Source organism: Lethenteron reissneri, chromosome 26, assembly GCF_015708825.2.
Source record: "Lethenteron reissneri isolate LAM-NWPU_2019-01 chromosome 26, ASM1570882v1, whole genome shotgun sequence".
Classification (NCBI taxonomy): domain Eukaryota; kingdom Metazoa; phylum Chordata; class Hyperoartia; order Petromyzontiformes; family Petromyzontidae; genus Lethenteron; species Lethenteron reissneri.
Window position 1 is genome coordinate 25,019,131 of NC_083804.1, and position 20,247 is coordinate 25,039,377.

General features: G+C 48.3%; 1 protein-coding gene across 4 annotated transcripts in view; it reads right to left on the reverse strand.

Moving 5' to 3' along the window:
• The window catches only part of LOC133347925 (netrin-1-like), a 98,482-nt gene that overhangs the window by 22,496 nt on the left and 55,739 nt on the right, over positions 1–20,247 (reverse strand). For all 4 annotated transcript variants that reach the window (XM_061560677.1, XM_061560678.1, XM_061560680.1 and 1 more), the window contains 2 exons: positions 10,278–10,427; positions 8,215–8,265 (listed from right to left, as the gene is read on the reverse strand). In XM_061560677.1, coding sequence (XP_061416661.1) covers positions 8,215–8,265; positions 10,278–10,427 — 201 coding nt within the window. The remainder of the gene's footprint in view (positions 1–8,214; positions 8,266–10,277; positions 10,428–20,247) is intronic.

Here is a 20,247-nt window from a genome sequence, read left to right on the forward strand (position 1 = left end):
GACAAGCAGCCATCAGGCTGGCCATGTGGCACCAACAGTCTGCACACGCAAACGAACGGGTTGAAATGCGATTTGAGCACTGAACATAATAATGAAAAGTTAAATAGCAATGTCCCCAAAAAGGAAAGTGTTAAACCAGTGCGTGTACTGCGACATGCTATGACATACGGTTCACAAACACGGTCGAAAAATACAAAATGAAACTTGAAAAGTGTGCAAAGCAGCACGGAGAGACCCACTCTTGGAGTTACATGGAGAGATGGAAAGATGAGCCCATAGACTAGAGAACACACGCAGATCAATGACATCATCCAAACTCATAAGAAAAGTGAGTGGGCTTTGGAAGGGCACGGCTAGAAGGGACGATGGGCAATGGTCAAGAATAATAGCGGATCGGCAGCTGAGCATTGGGATGCATAAGAGAAGTACATCCACCTCGGAGATGGAATGTTGAATTGCAAGATCGTGAGAGGTGGCGGTGGCTGGGGGAGGCCATTCATCCACCAGTGGACTGAACATGGCTGATGGTGATGAAGCTAACTGAAACACCCATGAAGGCTGTTTAGGATCTGATAAACCGTTCTACTTGGCAATGAAAGTCATTCCCCTATCTGATTGAATTCTCTTCTGGTTTTGAATAATGAAACATAGATAAAATACACTGACGCAGGCAAAAGCACACCCATAATTTGAAAATGACAATTTATTTTCTCGTTTAAAGAAAATCCCTATGCATTCATCATCATAGGACGCGTGACCTTGTTTGTGTAAACGACTACTGCGCCTCAGAAGAAGTATTTTATAATTGCCTTTTCTTAAAATTACTCCCTGTTGGCAAATCACACGCTTTCCAAAACAAAAACGCAAGTGACAACTTCTACCGACGGTCACTTTCATTCAACTCCAGCGTCGTGTTTCTACTCTGCGACTGTCGAGGGCAACTGTGGAGTCTGAGTTTGGAATCGGGTTACCGGTCGTTCTCATCGCCACGCGCGTTCACTTGGGATAGATTGTCATCTTACTTTGGGTGGGAATCTTATCTCCTCGGCAATTTAACAGAGCTATTCACTGAATGCCGTAGGGAGGGGAACAAAGATGTATTTGCATCAGGTACTCAATAGGCACTCGATTTAGTAGAATTCACAATTGTTATGATAACGCTCGATTACCCAGGGAGGTTCGGTGAGTCTCAATACTATTTTACAGGAGGGTCCTACCAAGTGTATTTTCAGTAGGGGGGCGATGTTGCTGCCGTCTATATGATCCCAAATTAATAATTTGCAGGTAATATTTTGCATTGCGGATGCCTGGAAGAAGCCATTGCCCAAAACGTTCCCTATTGTACAAAACAAAATTAATGCCCGCAGTGTTGTTGACGTATGTGTTGAGTTTTTTTTGTTATTTATTTTCCTTTAGTAGCCTGGTAACTGCGTGTGTGGCAGGAAGAGTTTGCAAATTGCCGTCACGCCACGTAATTACGCACTTCTACGAGCAGTCACCATCACCCACGCCGGGTTTGATAAATGTCTAAAAGGGCCCGGAATGTTAATAACTTTGTGCTCTTTCAGAAATGTTACAATTACAGACTCTTAAAATGTTGACACAGTACATGGCCTGCTTCTGTTATGATTTCACGTTTCAAGCGGAATAGTTTTGTTGCTAGATGTTGCTTGAGTATACCTGGAAGGCATTTGCCAACCACAAAAGCATGCTATATTCTTATGGTGGAAGTTTTTTTTAAAGAACTAAGTCCTCAATAAACCATTTTTCCTAAAAGGCACCACCTGGCTTAGCTGTGCAGAGCTGTGGTTGACAAACAGTAAAGCGCTAAATGTAATTTTGTACATTCTTACAAAGTATCATAATTTGAACAGGTGGCTCAGCGGTAAAGCGAGCAGTTTGCAGCCGGAAGGTTGCGAGTTCAAATCCTGGGGGGGGGGGGGGGGGGGGGGTGACTCAACCCATTGTATCTCCGGGGGTCAATCAAATTTGTACCACTTTATGTAGGAAGGTTTAATCACAGTTGTCATACCAATACAGAATTCCCACCACTGCACTGCACGGCTGTACACAGATGAGCATCAATACCTCAATACCTCACGTGAGCAGAAAATCACTTCCACTTTGAGTGCTCACGAAGTAATGGCAATGGCCTTGATGAGCATCGCAACATAATCAGTGAGCCGCTCGAGTGGTATAAACACCGTCGAGATGCTTGGAACGTCTCCTCCAGTTCAGCGTCCCCTGCGCGCTCGCGCCACGCTCTGCCTGCTTCTATTCCTGCGACCGTGCGGCAGCGCGCGGCGCAACAGCGGCAGCAGCGGCGGCAGCGGCGGCAGCGGCGGCAGCGGCGGCAACAGCGGCGGCAGGGGCGGCAACAGCAGAGAGGGAAACGCCTGCAAACGAGCAAACGTCCCCAAGCCCATTTGCGGCCCAGCGTCCATCATTCATCAGAAGCTGGCGCACTTCGTACGAATTGACATTTTACAATTTGTCCGTTGGTTTGGCAAAAAAAAAGAGAAATGCACGGATCACAGAAAAGGAATCGATCATCACGCAATACTGAGAGCCTCGGGCAATTCCCTCGTGAGGGAGGTGGCGCGGGGGGGGGGGAGACTCTGGCTTTTTAACACCTGTTCCTTTCAGTGAGGGCGACTCTTGTGAATGTCAGCATTGAGCCACTTCACGAGACTCCCCTCCCACAAGCAACCACTTCGACAATGGAGCTTTCTTCATCGCTTAGCTCTCAGTCACACGCACACGAGTACACACAGACACACACACAATAACAGCACAAAGACAAATAACCCCCGAAAAGCCGACACGGACTGTTGGGGCAATTGCGTTTAGCGAGCACCTATGAAGGCGCAGGGGTGTGGGTGTGGCAAGGACCACGCCCGGCCACCTTTGTCTTTCTAGTGGTAATGTTTTACACACCGTACCGATGGGTCGACATAAGGGAGAGCTCAGGACCGGTTCATATATTCGCCGCTGATGTTGCGTGTGAGCAGGAAACACTCGGGTAGCCGGGTTCATAGGGCAGTGGAGTGCGAACCACAGCACTACCCGACAAAGACAAAGACCTCCCATATAGCCTTAAGAGACTGTAAGGGCAAGTGCTGTCAGTGAGCACCTATAAATGCCGGAACGGCACAGGAGGGGGTGGGTGGCCAGCACCACGCCCGACCGCCCAGGACCGGTTCAGATAATTGTCACTGGTGTTGGCCGTGAGCGGAAATCGAACCCGGGTCGCTGGGTTCATAGCGCAGCGCGCTAACCGCTAACGGCTACACTACCGCTCCGCACACACACTCTCGCTTGCACATATGCACTCGAGCAAACACAAGCCCGAGGATTGTACACGCAAACGAGTTTGTGTACACACTCCCACATATTCACTCTCACGCACGTCCTCACAACACACGCAGGACGGACTAAAATACCTAACGCGGACATTCACAACGAGTTGACAGGAAATACTCCGAATCTACGAATGTTGAAGCAGGGCGACGTTCAGGTTCACGATGGGGACACTAGTTTGGTTCTGGATGTCGGGAAGGCATCGGGAGTGTGTCTCTCTCTCTTTGTGCCACCACTGGCAAGTCGAGGCTTTGCCCTGAACGACGTCACGCCCCATCAGAGGCAACAAGACACATCCACTCATTCTCAGCCTTGTAAAATTCACGGCGATGGTTTTAATCTACTCTTGAAAATGTGCACCTGAAATTGTTTTTAAATGTGTTTTGTTTACTCGAGGATATGCATTAAGAAATGATTGCATATCTTGTGAAAATTAATCCCTGGGAAAACGTAAATCTGAAGAACAAAGACGCGACTTTCCCACTCGGTCGCCAAGTAGGAAGCGTCGAGGAATCTGATGAGCTTTAAAATCTATTTCTCACAGATGTCCAACAGGAGTGGCACGGATCGCCACCGCAAGTGATTCGCCACAGGTACCAACGCTCTCCGGCTGCTGCCAAAGTCAGTATAGCGACGACGCCTGTTAAATATATATTTGTGTTTATTTCTAGCCACATTCGGAGCACAGAAAAGAAATGGTTTAATAACTTTGCGTTAATCTTGCGAGAGTCATGTCAATACCTCTTGGGTGGTGATGAGACCAAAGCGCAGTGGAAACCAATCGTACGTTCACAGAACGCTTGGCATCATCATCGGTGGCGCTGAATCTCTGACATCAACTCCCGCCGCCAAACCTTGCACTCGGCTACGTGCACGAAATTCTCATTCACAGCGCATGATGTGTCTTGACATTGCCCTGCTGCATTTGCTGCATTTGCTGCATTTGCAGCAGGGCAATGTTTTTTTCCACCTGATGACGATTGCTTGTGTTGTGATCGATACGTCGTAGTTTTCTTTTACTTTTTGAACCTATCTACGTGACTTTACCGAATGATCCAAAGAATATGAATTCCTGCAGTCACGAAAGCTTTTTGTCAAGATTTGCATTCGCATAATTTATGCACATTTATAAATGTACATTGGGTCATTCCATGTCAACTCAATCAGAACTTCCCACCTCTAGATGTTGATTTTTCTGATAGTTGTCGAGTGCAAGATTCCGACCAGGTATGAAAGCAGGTCAAAATATTTGTGCTCAGCGATGACTATTTACTTACTGTTGTATAATCAGTCCCTGTAAAATCCATTGAGATGGATCACCTCGTTTGCAAGGGTGTTAGATTGTTGATTGACACGTACACAGCACACACGTGATGTGTGTCTGTCCACACGTAATACTTTGAGTTTCGGCCGAAAGTACATTTTTAACTTTCGGTCTGGTTTAGGTTTCGGACGAAATTCGTCAACCAAACACCTATCGGCCACTCAGTCGGCGCTAGGCAATCCTATGCGATAGGCTGCAAACACACACACGTCAGCAGCAGCAGCTTGGGAGCGAGGTTACAGCCGCAACCATCGTCTGCTATTGTATATATGACCGGTCAACAGACGACAGCCTGTCTGGCTGAATGCGGAAAAGCTGTTGTTTCTTAACTAGAACATTCGTTTGTTTGGATATAATTACTAAGTAAGAAACACCTAAAGATTGTATATTAAGCGACTCTTACTGCAGGCTCTGAATGATTAGTTATATATTTATTTTTAATTAAAGTAGCATTGCATAATGAGATATTTCATAAATCTTGTGTTCGGTAACTTCGGTTATATACCTTTCTGTTTCGGTCTCGGTCGAAAGTGTAGTTAAACTTTCGGTTTTGGCTTCGGTTTCGGCCGAAAGTCAATTTTGAACTTTCGGCTTTGGCTTCGGTTTTGGCCGAAACCAGAAATTCAGTTCGGTCGGCCTCTAAAATGAAGCAATCAAAATGCAGTGAAAGGAAGCCATGCTATCCACCAACTCTAACATACAACTCCTGTATCGAGAACTCCAGAGTGCCCCTATATCTATTCTCTGGCATGTAAATATAAATTAGCTGTATATCATCACTGCAGGGCATCCTGTAAGATTGTCGGGATCCCTCGTTTGTCATGGGATTGTATCTGCTCATTCCATGGCTAAGTAAAATATTCCCAGTCTCGGGGAAGATCGCTGCACATATTCCTAGCTTCACCTATGGCATGCTGCAACTTACAAATTAGCCATAATAAAACAAAAACACAGTTCAGAGACACATTATGTCCTCAGGGTACACGATAACACATAAAAAATAAACTTACTGCAAATCACACCGCTTGTAAGTGCTCCTGATGCTTCAAGCCTCACGCAGTTGTACACTCTCAAATCCAAATTCGCCTTTATCTGTTTTACAAATCATCAAAGTGAGCGGACCGCGTTTCAACCGACAACAGCAGCATAGGAAACTGAAACGGTTTTGTTCTGGGGAGAAATAAGTGTCCCCTGATGTTATCCGTTCACTGCGTCCGTCCATCCAAGACAGAGGGGGAGAGAGAGAGAGAGGGAAGAGAGAGAAACATTGTGTCTGACATTTCCCAGCAGGGTTGTTTTCAACAACGAGCAGAACCGCTCGACGCAAATCAGTCCCCGGCTCCGGGCACGCACCAAGACGCTCGCTCGCTCGCACGCACCAAGACGCTCGCTCGCTCGCACGCACCAAGACGATTGACAGAGAGGCCTAATGCCTCTCTATCAATCCACTGCTGGATGACGGTCTCCATACACCGTGTCGGTCACGGGGTTATTTGACTGTACTTCACCACCCTGATCAGTACAGTTCTGGTGAAGAGACCACAACGGGTTCGGATACTGCTCGCCACTGAGCATCGGCCAGCAATCGAACTCAGGTCGCCGGGGTCATATCGCGGTGAGCTAACCGCTGTGCCACCGCTCCACTCCACCCACCCCGAACAGAGATATTATCGGTATTTTAACGACATGATGGCACGGTGTGGTTTGCGGTGTCTGAAATAAGATGTAATAGATCGAAATCGAGAGCTAATTTAAAGAAAAACAAGAGGCAGCAGCAGGAGGAAGGGTGTGCAGGGTGGGGGTAATCGGGTGAGGGGGGGAAGACCACGATGCCTGGACCCACTGCAGCACCTCCTGCTGAAGTTAGCGTACACACATTAAGTAATAAACGTTCAAAAACAGGTTGTTTTTTTGGGTTAGATCGCGTAAATATATAAATGTGTCGTTAAAACCCGCCACCACCCGACACAGCTAACTAGTAAGAGTTGTCACGTAAACAGAACGTGGCCAAATTGTTACTAGTACAGCACACCGGTGTGTTGGAGAGCCAAGCCACAACATATACAATCTGAGTACGACGTTTCGCCAGTAATTACAACTAACCTCATCAGGCAACAGCCAGATTAGTAACGAATCGGCATGTTCTGTTTACGTTACAAACCTGACTAATTAGCTGTGTCGGATGGTGGCGGGTTTAACAACACATGTATATATTTATATGATCTAACCCAAAAAACCTGCATTATGGATGTTATTGGTCGCGAAATCCTGCTACGTGTTAAACTAAGCAATATACGACCGCTATTGGATCCGTTTGCTTCGTAGCATTTCATACCCCAAACAGGCACAGGCATTGTTCTCTATTTAGTAAAATTGCCCACCGACCGTCATCCATATAGAGAGACACACTGGCCGATTAGCATGGTTGGTAATGTACGGTGCGAAAGAAGTTCAACATACATACGTTCGAACGTTGTGATTACAGCATTTACGAAGACATTACCGGAAAGCTTATCTGGCCTCTTAACCGGTCCCATTTCGGACGTGCCCTGACATTCCTGCGCTCTGTCCCAAGGGCCAACGTGCAAATTGTCCTCTGCACATGGAGGCTCCTCGCAAGCGGAACAACGCTGCGTCGCTCTCGTGCTCACAACGTCAGAACACGCTGCTTGGACAGCTCTTACCGAACCCTGCGTTAGGCCCCATCCTTTGGAGTTTTTGTTTTCTCATCAAAGTGATTCCCTCCTCAGATGAATATTGAGTCGGTACTCATCTGCCACTTAAGAGCTCTGAGCCACTTTCCTTTGGCGGGCATCTTTCTAGCACAACCACTGTTGACGTCTCCACAAAGTGGTACTAATTGTATCGACCCCAGAGGGATGATTCCCCGCGGTGTGGGTTGTGAACTGGACGCGGGCCGCCCCTTGCGCGTTAGAACGAAGCTGCTCTGGCCGATGCGCAGCCTTGGCTCAGGTAGCTCGCGATTTTATCCAACTGCTGTTACCGGTGGGGGCCAAGGGTGCCCACCGCTCCTGATGCACCCCTGATGTTGATTGCAAAATGATGCCGGCTCTTTGGGCACATAGCCTGGGAGTGCGCCGCGTGTACGCAGTGTACCATACACTCAACAATACTCATTCACGGGCCAGTTCAATCCCTGGTTTGGGTGGGGAAGGGGTTGAATCAGCCCATTGTCCCTCTGGAGCCAATAGAACGAGCACCACTTTGCGGGCAAGATGAACAGTGGCTGTCCTATGGCGGTGGAGGAATCAACGAGTGAAGTTCATGGGAACGGTAACCGTGGTCGTGGCAATAGAAGAGTGATAAGGAGACGACTGACCACCGTTGCAGTGATTCCAAAAGTTCTGTATCATTAATCACCCTGACTGCTTTACATCAAGAGCAATGGGATAGGAACAGGGCGCTGCACAGCAGGTGGGCAGCAGTGTCCCCACTTCGTTTGTCCATGTCTGGTGCCAGTTGCCGTGCGTTGGTGTGAGGGCCACTGGTAGTGCCCCTGTTGCGCTCACCTGTGGAGTCGATGCTGACCGTGGGACTCGTGGGCGGAACCACGGGGATCTCTGCAGCAGAGAGACGCACGCAGACGCACGCAGACGCACGCAGACGCACGCAGACGTCAGCGTCAGCACCGTGGGCATGAGCGCCGGGTTGCCGTCCGCTGGCCCAGGCGATGTTTACACATCAGGGGGCCAGCGATGTCTACTTCACTAAACACTCGTCCACACCATGCAAAAACGACAACTGTCTGGTGAAATACATTGACACACGAGTTTTTTTGCTTAAATATTTGTACATTTTTGATCACAAAAGTCCATTAACCAAAGGCAATGAGGAATAGTATTTCCTGTACTTTAAGTAAGAATACACAAATATTCATTTCCATGCCGGATTACGGTCTCCCAGTCATGGGGGTTGTTTGGCTATACTTCACCACCCTGGCCAAGACTGGCACATCCCTCGGTTTCGTAGCGCAACGCACGAACTGATGTGCCACTGTTCACCCTGGAATGCATGAAGCATCCCAGTTATGAACCATCACCTCCGGCACTGCACAGCGCAGACACAACCCAGCAGATCGTCTCGGCGGGAAGGTCAGCACGGACGGGCCGGATGTCCACCACACAGCGGATTAATCCACAATGCGTCCACACGCCCCAGCTGAGGCTCATGCTACGGTGACCCAGCGCTGCGGTGTTGCGGCTCAGGTGAGATCGTGGGGCTTGGGAATTGTTTACATTTACCCACTCGTTGCTGATTGCACAACATCCCACCGTCATTTAGAATGAACCACCTGTAATTTAGTCTTTTCATGAAAGCGATGACGTGTCCCATTACTACCCCATCTATGTTGAACTTCTTTCGCACCGAACGTATCGGAGGTGTGGAGGCCTCGATGCATACTATATCCATGTGTGCGTTACAAACGTTTGAGTCTTGCAATGAATTTTGCAATTTGTACGAATAAGGTTACGTAATATAACAAAAATAACTATTATTATATGAAGTATGCCTTGGTTTCAAGTGGTCCTCTGGCCTTGTACTTTAAAGCCGCTATTGTAAAATAACGCATGAGTGATTTCAAGTAGTTTTTTTATTTCAAAGAGCAAATAAGGAAAGAATTTAGAATTTTTAAAACCCCTATATACTGGGGCTTTGCACCATTGGGGATTAAAGAGAGATGTGGGTTTCTGTCTGTGAATGTCAATCCATGACAGATCTTGTTTTGCTTGGCACGCAAACAAATACTAAAGTCCTTTAATCAGCAGAAGAAGAAGTGTCCTGCAGGACAAGCCGACGAAGTCAGCCTCAATAACTCCTGCATCCCCATGGGACTGGGAGGCTATTCTCCCACTAAAAGTCCGGATGAACGATGACCAGGGCGACCGTCCCGAGCATCGCTCACCGCTCACAGGACCTCCAATGTGGGACCCTCCAGAGACGCCAAGAATGTGACATCAGAATGAGACAGTGGGGTTCTGTTGTTATTATCGTACGATATGTATCTACATTATTCCCTGTGAGATTGAAGAACATAGCGGATAAGGTTTTGTATGAGTTTCTTGAAAAACTGGTGGAAGCATCTTAAGTAATGAAACCTACCACTGTTGCTAAGAAATCGCTTTGTACCGTGATCTGGTACCGGTATTGCTGTGTTGACCTCTATTGCTGTATGCTGCACAGTTTTGATAATAGACCACGGCTGCCTGAGAAACGTCTCCGAATTTAAATGCACTGTGCTAAGGACCCAGTGACCCGAGTTTGATTCCCGCTCACGGCCAACACCAGTGATGATTATCTGAACTGGTCCTGGGCCTAACCCTAGGTCGACTCAGCTTCAAATTAGTACCTTGTGCGATGTGTGAACATTGCCACTGGGGAGACAAAGGCGGCAGAGAGTGGTGCTGGCCACGCATCCCCTTCAAAAGGTGCTCACTAACAGCACTTATCCCAACAGTCTGTTAAGGCAATACGGGGGATCTTTGTCTCTTTATGTTTGTGCACGTGCATGTGTGCGCGCGTGTGCACGTGTGCGTTTGCGTGTGCGTTTGCGTGTGCGCGCGTGTGCACGTACTTATGCAGGGCGCGATGTGCGAGCGGCTCTGCTGGAAGCCCTTGGCACAGCGGTTGCACGTGTTCCCCGTGACGCCGTCCTTGCAGGGGCACTGCCCCGTCGTCTGGTTGCACGTCTTGCCCGCTGCTCCAACCGGGTGGCAGTCACACGCTGCCCAACCCGCCGGCACGGGCGGGCACGGACAAACGTCCAAAGCGAACACAAACCAGACGCAAATTAAGCACAAACCAAACACAAGCGGGATACAAACCCAACGCTTCCGTGCCTCCGCTGCTCTCAATACCGCGTGATTTGCAAACAGGGCTTCCCAGGTGGCCCAACGGTGGAGCGAGCGGTGGAGGGAGCTGTGGCCCAGCGGTCGAGCGAGCGGTGGAGCGAGTGGTGGAGCGAGCGGTGGAGCGAGCGGTGGAGCGAGCGGTGGAGCGAGCGGTGGAGTGAGCGGTGGAGCGAGCTGTGGCCCAGCGGTGGAGCGAGCGGTAGAGGGAGCAGTGGCCCAGCAGTGGAGTGAGCGGTGGAGCTAGCCTCTCTCTCCACCTCTGATCTTATCAAGGCACATTTCAAATAGTTCAAACCACACTGGCTTGTGGCGTTTCACACATTCAACAGAAGGTTACATTTCATAAAATTACTGTTCAATGAGAGTGAACGCAATGTCTAAATCATGTTATTTATAGACACTGCAAAGTACAGATCGCCACGATAGACACGCACGCACACCACAATGTGAATTCTTAAAGCAGATTGAACCCATAAATGTGAAAGCAATGCTCGTGAATATGGCCTTGGACATCTAATCTGCTTACACAATTCCATGATTATTGAGTTACAGTCACAAAAACACATCTCAGGACCTAATTTGCGCATAAAGCACCTCAACACTCGCCAGCCAATGCGCTGAAGGGGACACATCGAATGAGTTACCACCTCAATTCATCGTTGTTTGCCGATTGAGGCATCGTGATTTAATCGCGTTGGCAACTCCCAATTTTTTTTCAAAAGCAACTTAGAAATAAAGCGGCTGCAGAGCGCGTTACATAAAAAAAATACAGTGTCCCTTCTCTCCCTCTCTCCATCTCCCTATCCGGGCTCGAGAGTGTGGCGTGAACGAGCGGCAGTCTGGAGACCGCTCCTCCGCACGACTAAAAGCACACGACTAAAGCCCCATACAGAATGTAAAGTTCAGCCGGTGGTGGTTGTAGATATAAGCAAAAGTTGTGGGTTATTTAATAAAGGGTACTTTGTGATTTTTATCGCCGAATTGCTGAGCGGAGCCGAGCTGAGCATTCTCATGACGTGTTGCTCACTGCTCGAGGCCGCCAATCGGGAGCGAGGAAGGACATCGCAGGCTCCACTCATTTACAGTTGAAGACTTAAAAAAGTCCCCTTGCCAAAATGAGTAATAGCCAAGAGTGCGAGTAACCAAAACCCTTCACAAGTAATCAGCGTATAAACTAACATGGTGCACGCATTTGTACGTGCATTTCACGCCATCTGCGTGTGAATAAAATCCAACAGATTCGAAAAGTCGCGATAATGGAAGCCACCTGCTTGCACTGCACAAGAATTACAACAAAATCAAAACAAGGGGGAATCCACGCAAACAAAGCCACTGCCAGCGTGCACAGCACTTCGAAGTAGAACGCCGCTCCGTCAAGCATGCATGGAGTCACGCAATCACAATAAATAGCCGTCCCCTTCCCGTATACGACTCTCCACAGCCCTCGCGGAGTGCACAATGTCAGCAGCATTGATTCAATGCAAGCAAAACTCTGGAGTGGTTTCGACATACAGCGTCTCATCAGCAGAGCCAGGCTCGTCCAAACCAAATGCTGGTGAACTGCCAGATGCTAACAGGCAAGGATCCTCTCAAATAAAAAAGGGAATTGAAGATACAGATGAAATAAACGTCTAATTAAAAGCCTCATTCATAAATTGGGATCGTGATTGGCTTTAATAGTGGCTTGGACTGATACAGCCGAGCACGGAATGTGGAAGGCCTTCCAAAGGGTCAGGAACTAAATCTGTGAGCGACCTGCTGTGCTCCCCAGCGCTGCTTTTGGGCAGACATGTTCGTAGTAGGGAAACATAAATATTAGTTTGGAAATAAAATATCAGGTTTTACAAAACTATTAATCGGGTGTAAATTTTAACAAATGTTTCACGACATTATTCAATTATAGAGAGCAAGCCACCCAAACGTCTCTGGAACCAAATCCCGTTTGTTGAAAGAATCCACAAGTGAATTCTGCCCTCTCTGCCTTCCCGTGTCCACGGGGGAAGCGAGCTGCTGGAACGCGCACCACAGATCTGGCGAGGAAAGTTGCCAGATCTGAAGGGTTTCCAGTGCCGGCCTCTCGACAGCCCTCTTGGACATCCTTCCATCAGATAATCCCTCAAATCCAGTGTGCTTAGCTCCCTCTGAGAACTCCTCAGGGCCACTCCCCCCCCACCGCTTCCCAGAGGCCCTGGCTACCCTGGCATGAGTCACGTCTACTGCAGAGACGCCTTCTCAAGACGTTTGCATCTGTTTTAGGCAGGCATCCTACTTATATATTATAGATAAGTAAATAAATAAATATTGCTTCCCCGTCCAATTGCCATGAAAAAGCCGACTTGTTGTGCACCTGTACAGATTAGCGTTGGGAATTTGAGTGGCGTACAGTGATTGGGTTATTACTGAAAATGTGAAACAAAACTATATAAAATGTGATCATAGTTTTATATCTTAGCTCAATATAAATTTGGTGTTCTCTTAAATGTATTTTGCAAGTTTAAATAATACAGGTTGTTGTCTATTATATGCTAAAAGTGTGACGGAATATGTGGAGAGCTATCATCAGATCGCTGTGTCCGAAACAATGCGAGCAGAACGGAGGCAGACTGAGTGTGTGTGCTCGTGCAATCATTTCCAACAAAAATATTAATTGCAGATAGCGTCTCGCCAAAATTCTCACTCAATTAAATGTGTCCTTCTTAACAGCACACAATTTGAGTGTCAACATAATTATTCAGGGGCACAGATTCATCATTACTTTTCTATCACTACTACCACGGTTACTGTTCCCATGAACTTCGCTCATTGATTTGTCCACCCATGTTCAGAACTCAGATTACCAGACACTGACTGTTTGATCTCATCCTGCACAATGCAGCTCACAACAGCCCACTCAGTCACCCACAAACCCACTCACTCACCCACTCATTAACTCACTCACCCACTCATTAACTCACTCACCCAAAGACTCACCCATATACCAACACACTCATCCACCTCACTCACCCGCTCACCCACTCACCCCTCACTCCCCACATTACAGGTGACCTCACTTCTCTTTCTTCTTCTTCCCACGCACCGCTCCACTCCTGAATTCCCTCCTCCCATCGTCTCTATTCCCAAGCTCGTACAATAATAATATTAACCTCGCTCAATTCAAGAAACACATTAACTCATCTATTAATTAACTTTCATCAGGCCATTGGTTGCTGGCCGCCTGACGTTTTGAGTCTTTGGGCGGCCTCTGTACTCAGCCAATCTGTTTAAAAAAATTAAGTTTCAATTCGTTTCCCACGCTATGCAATCAGCTGGCCTCTCCTAAGCATTTGGCACAAACTACTTGACCGTCAAGAAGAACAGAAATGGCTGCAGTTTTGTCCATTCTTTGCCAGCTCCCAAACTGTGGGTCACAAAAGCAGTCCTGGGGTTAAGTATAGCCTTGCAATGATCAGATGTCACATCTCAGGAAAGGGACATCAGGAGGTCAGAGGCCAGAAGAGCAGCAGCACATGGCTATGAGGTCACCGAGCAGGTGTTGGATCGGTGTTGGATTCTCGACCCAAAAAAATGATGTTTCCTGGAAACGGAGTAAGAAATAAATTAACAACGAAAAGATGTTGGCAGCACAAAGATACGATCATGGCTCATGTCAGATACGAGACTGGGAAGAGGATTAAGTTGAAATGCGTGAGAGTTGCGGAATGTATTTTTAAACGGCCCCTCGAAAAAAGTGTCTGCGTGCATTTAGTGGCAAGCGATGCCGTTGAGAACATCTCGGAGATGTCCATGCGCACCATGCGAGGGGGAAGCACCGAGGGTTCTCGAGAGACGAGAGCAGCGCGCATCGCCCGTCGCCCCGTGCCCATACCGTGATGCTCTCTCTCGTGGGGGGCCTGCACCGCGCTCGGGGTGCGAGGAACACGGAGCCCCTGCGGCCTGTAGAATCGCTCCACTCTCTGAGGCGTTTCGGTTTAAACCGCTGTGGCTGTTGTCAATAATTACCGTTCACATTTGTTTGTTTGTGATGTATGTATATTTCTGCTTCTCGACAATGCTACTTCATACTATTGTTAGCTGCATTTGTGAAGCCAAAATGAGTAAAGAGCTAGAACGTTCTCTCTAGCGGAACGTCCTTTCTGATTGGCCACCAGTTCTCTCTCATTTACAACCCCTGTACCAAATCTATTCAATCAACCGCGTATTCTTGCTCCTCCTGCCTACTCTCCCATGAAAATGACCCATTACAATGCCTACCACAGGCTGAGACTGGTCCAGAGTTTGGCTTGATATAAACCGTGCTGCTGGAAAAAAATGCACTCCCAGAAGGCCGTTTGGCTAATGGGATGTGTGAAAAATATTTCAAACTGTATGGAGAGACAAATATGGGGAGACGTATCGTCTACATATATATTTTAATTACCATTTTTAATGCATTTTACCATTCTAAAAGGTATATGGGAAACTCTTATACAATGTACTCTTGAATGCAAAAAATACAATGACTTAAGGAAAAACTAAGAATCCAAAACGCCCATGATCACTGTTTGTTGCTGGCCGCTTGGTGCTTCGAGGCGACGCCACTCTTCCTGCCACTTGGGGGCACTCCTCCTGCCACGTGGGGCCCCGCCACGCCCTGCATGATGCAAGGCTTTCATATTTTTTTACCCCGAGATATCTGCTTCGTACACATATTCTCCATAATTATAATCCCCCTTTTTTATATCCACCCTTCTACGGTGTCATTGATTTATATCCAGCGAGCCTAATGTTTCCGAAAGGGAGACTTCTCGCACCACGCGCCGCATTAGATGTGGATTTGCGCCGACCTTGCACTCTGGCAACGACTAGGGCCCAGGCGAGTGGCTACAAGCGGCCCGCAGCACGGGGCCCCACAAAAAGGAGGAGATCGCTACTCAGCCCCAGTGACCCCGAGCAAACCTCTTCCTGGCTTGTCGCTCCCCCCGTAAACTCCGGAGCACGGTGAAATCATCGCGTTCGGACATCGTCCACACGGCCGATACGGTCATCTCCCCATGCCAGTGGAGCATAGAGGACAGTTCCACCTGCGGCTGCAGAAGGGAGACCGCCCGCCCGCCTGCCCACCAAGGCGATAGAACGGCGGTGGCTATCGAATGGCCAAAGAACCCAGACGTCAATTGAGAACTTTTGTTGCCGTTCCAAAAATCAGTCACCTCTCCCGGCAACACGCCGTGCAAAAGAAGAAGACGAAGGCTAAACTGCTCCTCCTGACGCACTCATCTGGCTCAACCATCTCGATATAAAATCGTAGACGTCGCTCTACATCAACATCACCCGCATGATTAAGACTAAGCCCTAGCAAGGCCTGGGGGCAGCTGGTGCAGCACGAGGTGCCAGCTGGCAGGGTGGGCTCTCCTTTACTTATGAAACAAAACGGTGGTGGTGGGGGGGATATAAAAAAAATAGGAAGATTAAAAGTGTTTTTTTTTTACTTTAAGAAAAGCTCTTGGGTAGACTTTTCTCTGGCTGGCTGATGTTGGAAGAGACTGGGATTGCACTGGCAAGTCCTTGCCAGGTTCAGTCGGGCGCTGAGTAACCACTGGCTTGCACTCTGTGTTTGTGCGCGGCCCGAAGGAAATTAAATGTGAGGTCCCTTCCACACGTGGCTGCGTGCGCGCACTGTGCTTACGTGTGTCTACGTGCACTGTGTGTGTAAGTGGACGTGTGTCCATGTGCACTGTGTGTGTACGTGGTGGTGTGTGTGGGGAGGGGAAGTGTTTATCTGTTCAAGAGCACTCATACGCGTCCCCTTGTGAATCCGCCCAGCGGTATCTGGTCCGTGTTTCCAATGTTACATTCAGGAGTAATAATGATCCTAGTTTATCACCGAGGAAGCTTCTCGTATTCTCTCCATCTTTACGCAAACCATGCTCACCGATGCAGTCAACAATGTTAATACAGGGATGGACGTGTGTTCCATTGCTGTTGTAAACTTAAAATTGTTCATGTGTCAACTTTCTTAAGTTGTTCAGGCTTTATCGGGGCACCACAGTGTAAATGTATCTATTTTATTATAAAATTAGTCAATCTTTCTGCCCAACACTATTGTTCTGGCCCTGATTTCTCTATTCGCTTCCTTCTTCTCACTTTTCATGTTGTTGCTTTTTGTCATCTCGGCGACCAAAGTCACTGTTGCAAATTAGACTGTCCTCTTGCGTTCTCACCCGAAACATCAAAATGCGACGTAAGCTTCTGCGATACGTTTTGTACACTGTATTTATAATGTAGTGTTCGGGCTCCGTGTAGGGCCTACGTCGTCAGGTAGTTTTTGCTTTGCATAGATGTGGGAGTTTGAGCAGAGCAATCGAAACGCCGAGTCTTTATTCATTAATACGCAGGTGCGCCGCCGTGAGAAAGAAAACGTTTCAAAGGGCAATGCGTGAAGTAGCTAGGCCTCTTGATCCCGAGGAAGAGGGGGGGTGGGCTTTCTGCAGTAGCAGCGAACGAATATCCAGCGTGAGACAGGCGATGTGTGGGAGGTAAATGTTTGTTTTGTTTCTTTAACATGCGAACGCAAACACCGTAAATCACGGGCCGCGTTACGACACGCCGTAGCCATCGGCAGATGGCCACAGTTTTGACACGAAATGCCGTTGGGGCCGCAAGGAGCCGTTGGGCGTTGCGTGAACGCGACGCCTCGGGTGTTGGTGCGTCTCAGCCTCCGGGATTGAGCGGCGCGGTGATGTCAAGCGGAGCCGCGGCCGAACGACGCGGATGAAACGGTTGGTTTACAGAATTCACCGGGGCGAGGAATTCCGTCACAGAACCCCCCCCCCACCCCCCTCTCTCTCCCACAGGTGAGAGGAGGATGAACCAGGCCGTGCTGGGTGTCTGATCCGTGCCAGAGAGGGCATGGTGGCATGAATGGGTTGATTATCTTTTCTGTGCGGGCCCAGTTTGTGTGTCCACAGTCAAATGCCCGCCCACCCACCCTCATTCTTTACGAACAAAGCGTGGGCAAAGAGCATACCTCTTCCGCATGTTTAGATAACAACGTAAATAAGTGGACAATATGCCTCCTTCCAATATCTATGTGGATGGAAATAAAGTATTTTTCAAGTGGAGGGACAGATACATGAATGAGGTTCATTTTCTGATTGTTTACTTTGTTACTTTTGTTCTCCACAGCGACACAAATCATTATTTCACATTAAAGTTGTTGGAGGCTCATGCCTGGTTTGACGGCTCGCGTAGAGATTGGGGAAAATCTCAAATCTTCTGGGTGACGAGTTAGGAAATAGCAGTGCGGCGAGTGTGTTGATAAACCCATCTGTGCAGACCTTACAGTTGTACCTCGTCATATGGATATTCTCCATACATCCGAGCTTCTTTCCCCAATGCAAACACTTCTTACAAAAACTGCCCAGATATCCCAACGCAGGGCCTTGCCAACGAGTCTTGAAGCCGAGTGAGGAGTTTCTCAACAGATATATTCTAACATTGCACATGATGGCGGCAGTATGTTCAGGAGGGAAATGTCACGGTCGATGCCTGCTGGCCATGAGAGGGCTTCAGCAGACAGAGTTCGTGTCGTATTGCTCTTCCTCCTCCGTTCAAGGAGCACAAACCACAGTGGCTTCACTCTATGGTCCATAGCTTGGGTTGCATGGCTACGATCGCACTACAACTATGGCTTGTGTCTTTAATTTTACACTCATGAAGAAGCTCTGTACATTGGCCTTTTTATGTGCTGATGCTGTTGATGGTTACACCAGTGAAATATTTACATGGCTTCGAAAGTTGACTTCAAGCTTTCGTGACTGTAGGAATTCATATTATTTGGGTCTTTCTTTTGCCTCAGCAGCTCTCTCGTTATATTTTTTCACCTGATGTCGATTGCCTGTGTTGCAATCGAAACGTCGTGATAATTTCATTATTTTTCTATCTACGTGGCTTGACCGAAAGACCCAAAGAATATGGCTTATAAAGCTTAATAAGTTCTATTTACCAGCTTTATTATTAATGACCCACGTACTTATACAATAAAAGTGCATTACTAATCCATAAAATACAGAATAAGTGCCTCGTTATAACAGGGACAGTCACGACTGTGGCAGAGGGGAGGTAAATCCCCCAAAGGAGTCATTTATTTCCTGCTCTTTCAAAAATCCAATGCGTTCTCAAAACGAGAAATAAAAAAAACGTTTCCGTTCACTCGAGGCCAAACATCACTTTGCCTTGCGTCGACTCATTTTTTTTATCCTTTCCGTGCAACCCTCCCCCTCCCTCCCCCTCAACATTGCACGCGTGGGATTGCTCCTCTTGGAAATTGTAAAAAAAAAACTTCACTTTTAATTTAGGCCGTAATCCTTCAAATGGGCCTGTTTATATTGCTTTCCATCTGAATGGCCCAAGCGTTGCCATTGTTGGCCACACAAATCGAGCGCGGGACAAAAGCTTTTCTTTTGCCACTTTCTTTCTTCTCCGAAGAGCATTCCGCCCTCACGCACAACGGTGCGCCGCCCCCTCTCACTGCTAATCGAGATGAATTTGTTAGCAGCGGGTACTCGATCACCCCCCACGGACACCTCTTCAAGTCAGCAGAGGTCAAACGTGAGCCTCGTTGGACACCGGTGACATGGATTTCTCATCGATCTTCCTCTCAAACCCCAGGAAGTAACAGATCCTAAGACAATTAAACAATACAGAGCCTTTATATGGAGGGAGAGACATGGGAAGGATACGTGTTTTCGACTCTTTAACTCTGATGTGCATCATTCGCCATACTTTTGATAATGGTTTTACCCAAAATATGCATTTTTTCTGAGACATAAGTGACAAGAGTGATTGTGCGGTTGATGTTTATGTTGGCTTGCGCTGTACGTGCAGGCGTCCATGTGCACGAGTGGAAGCTCCTCCACCCGCTCTATGCACGCAGAGCCAAATTCGGTTTCTTGAGCACGAGACTCAAAGTGATCTCCGTCTCCATCGGGCATCGAGGCGCTGCTCATTTCTCGTTTACAGCCTTGAACCAGTGACGATAATTCCACATTCCTATGGTGGGGGAGAGTCTATCCATCGGACCACCACTGTTGCTCTTCCCCACCGAGTGGTGCTCATCTCACCGACCTTAGAGGCAGGGATGATGGGCCGAGTTAACCCACTCAACTCCAATCGCGAGCCACTCTCTCGAGCTTTGGGCCACGTGGCCGATGAAGTTTAGTCTGTGATCGGAACTCGGTTCTTCCGCTTCAGAGGCAGCCACGGTGGCTGCCCCTCCACGCAGACTCTTGTTTGCTCCCACAGCAACTCTCGTACGGCTGCCACGGTAACTCTCGTTCGGCTGCCATGGCGACTCTCGTTCAGTTCCCATAGCGACTCGTTCGGCTGCCACGGCGACTTTCATTCCGTTCCCACGGCGACTCTCATTCCGTTCCCATGGTGACTCGTTCGGCTCCCACAGTGACTCTCCCTCGCTGCCACGGCGACTCTCGCTCGGCTCCCTCCCATTGGCTTCGGCGGCCTTGGTTCCGAGTAGCTCACCGTGACCACAATGCGCTTGGCGCCCGGCCGTGCCCCACGCTGCAAGTGCCGCTCATTAGTCCCCTGCTCGTCGCTTGGCTCACGGTCCTGGCTTTGGTCGCGCTGCCCTGAAGATGTGTACCAATGCTAATGTTTCCCCGAATACAAGTTGAGCAACATTTAATTATTCACATT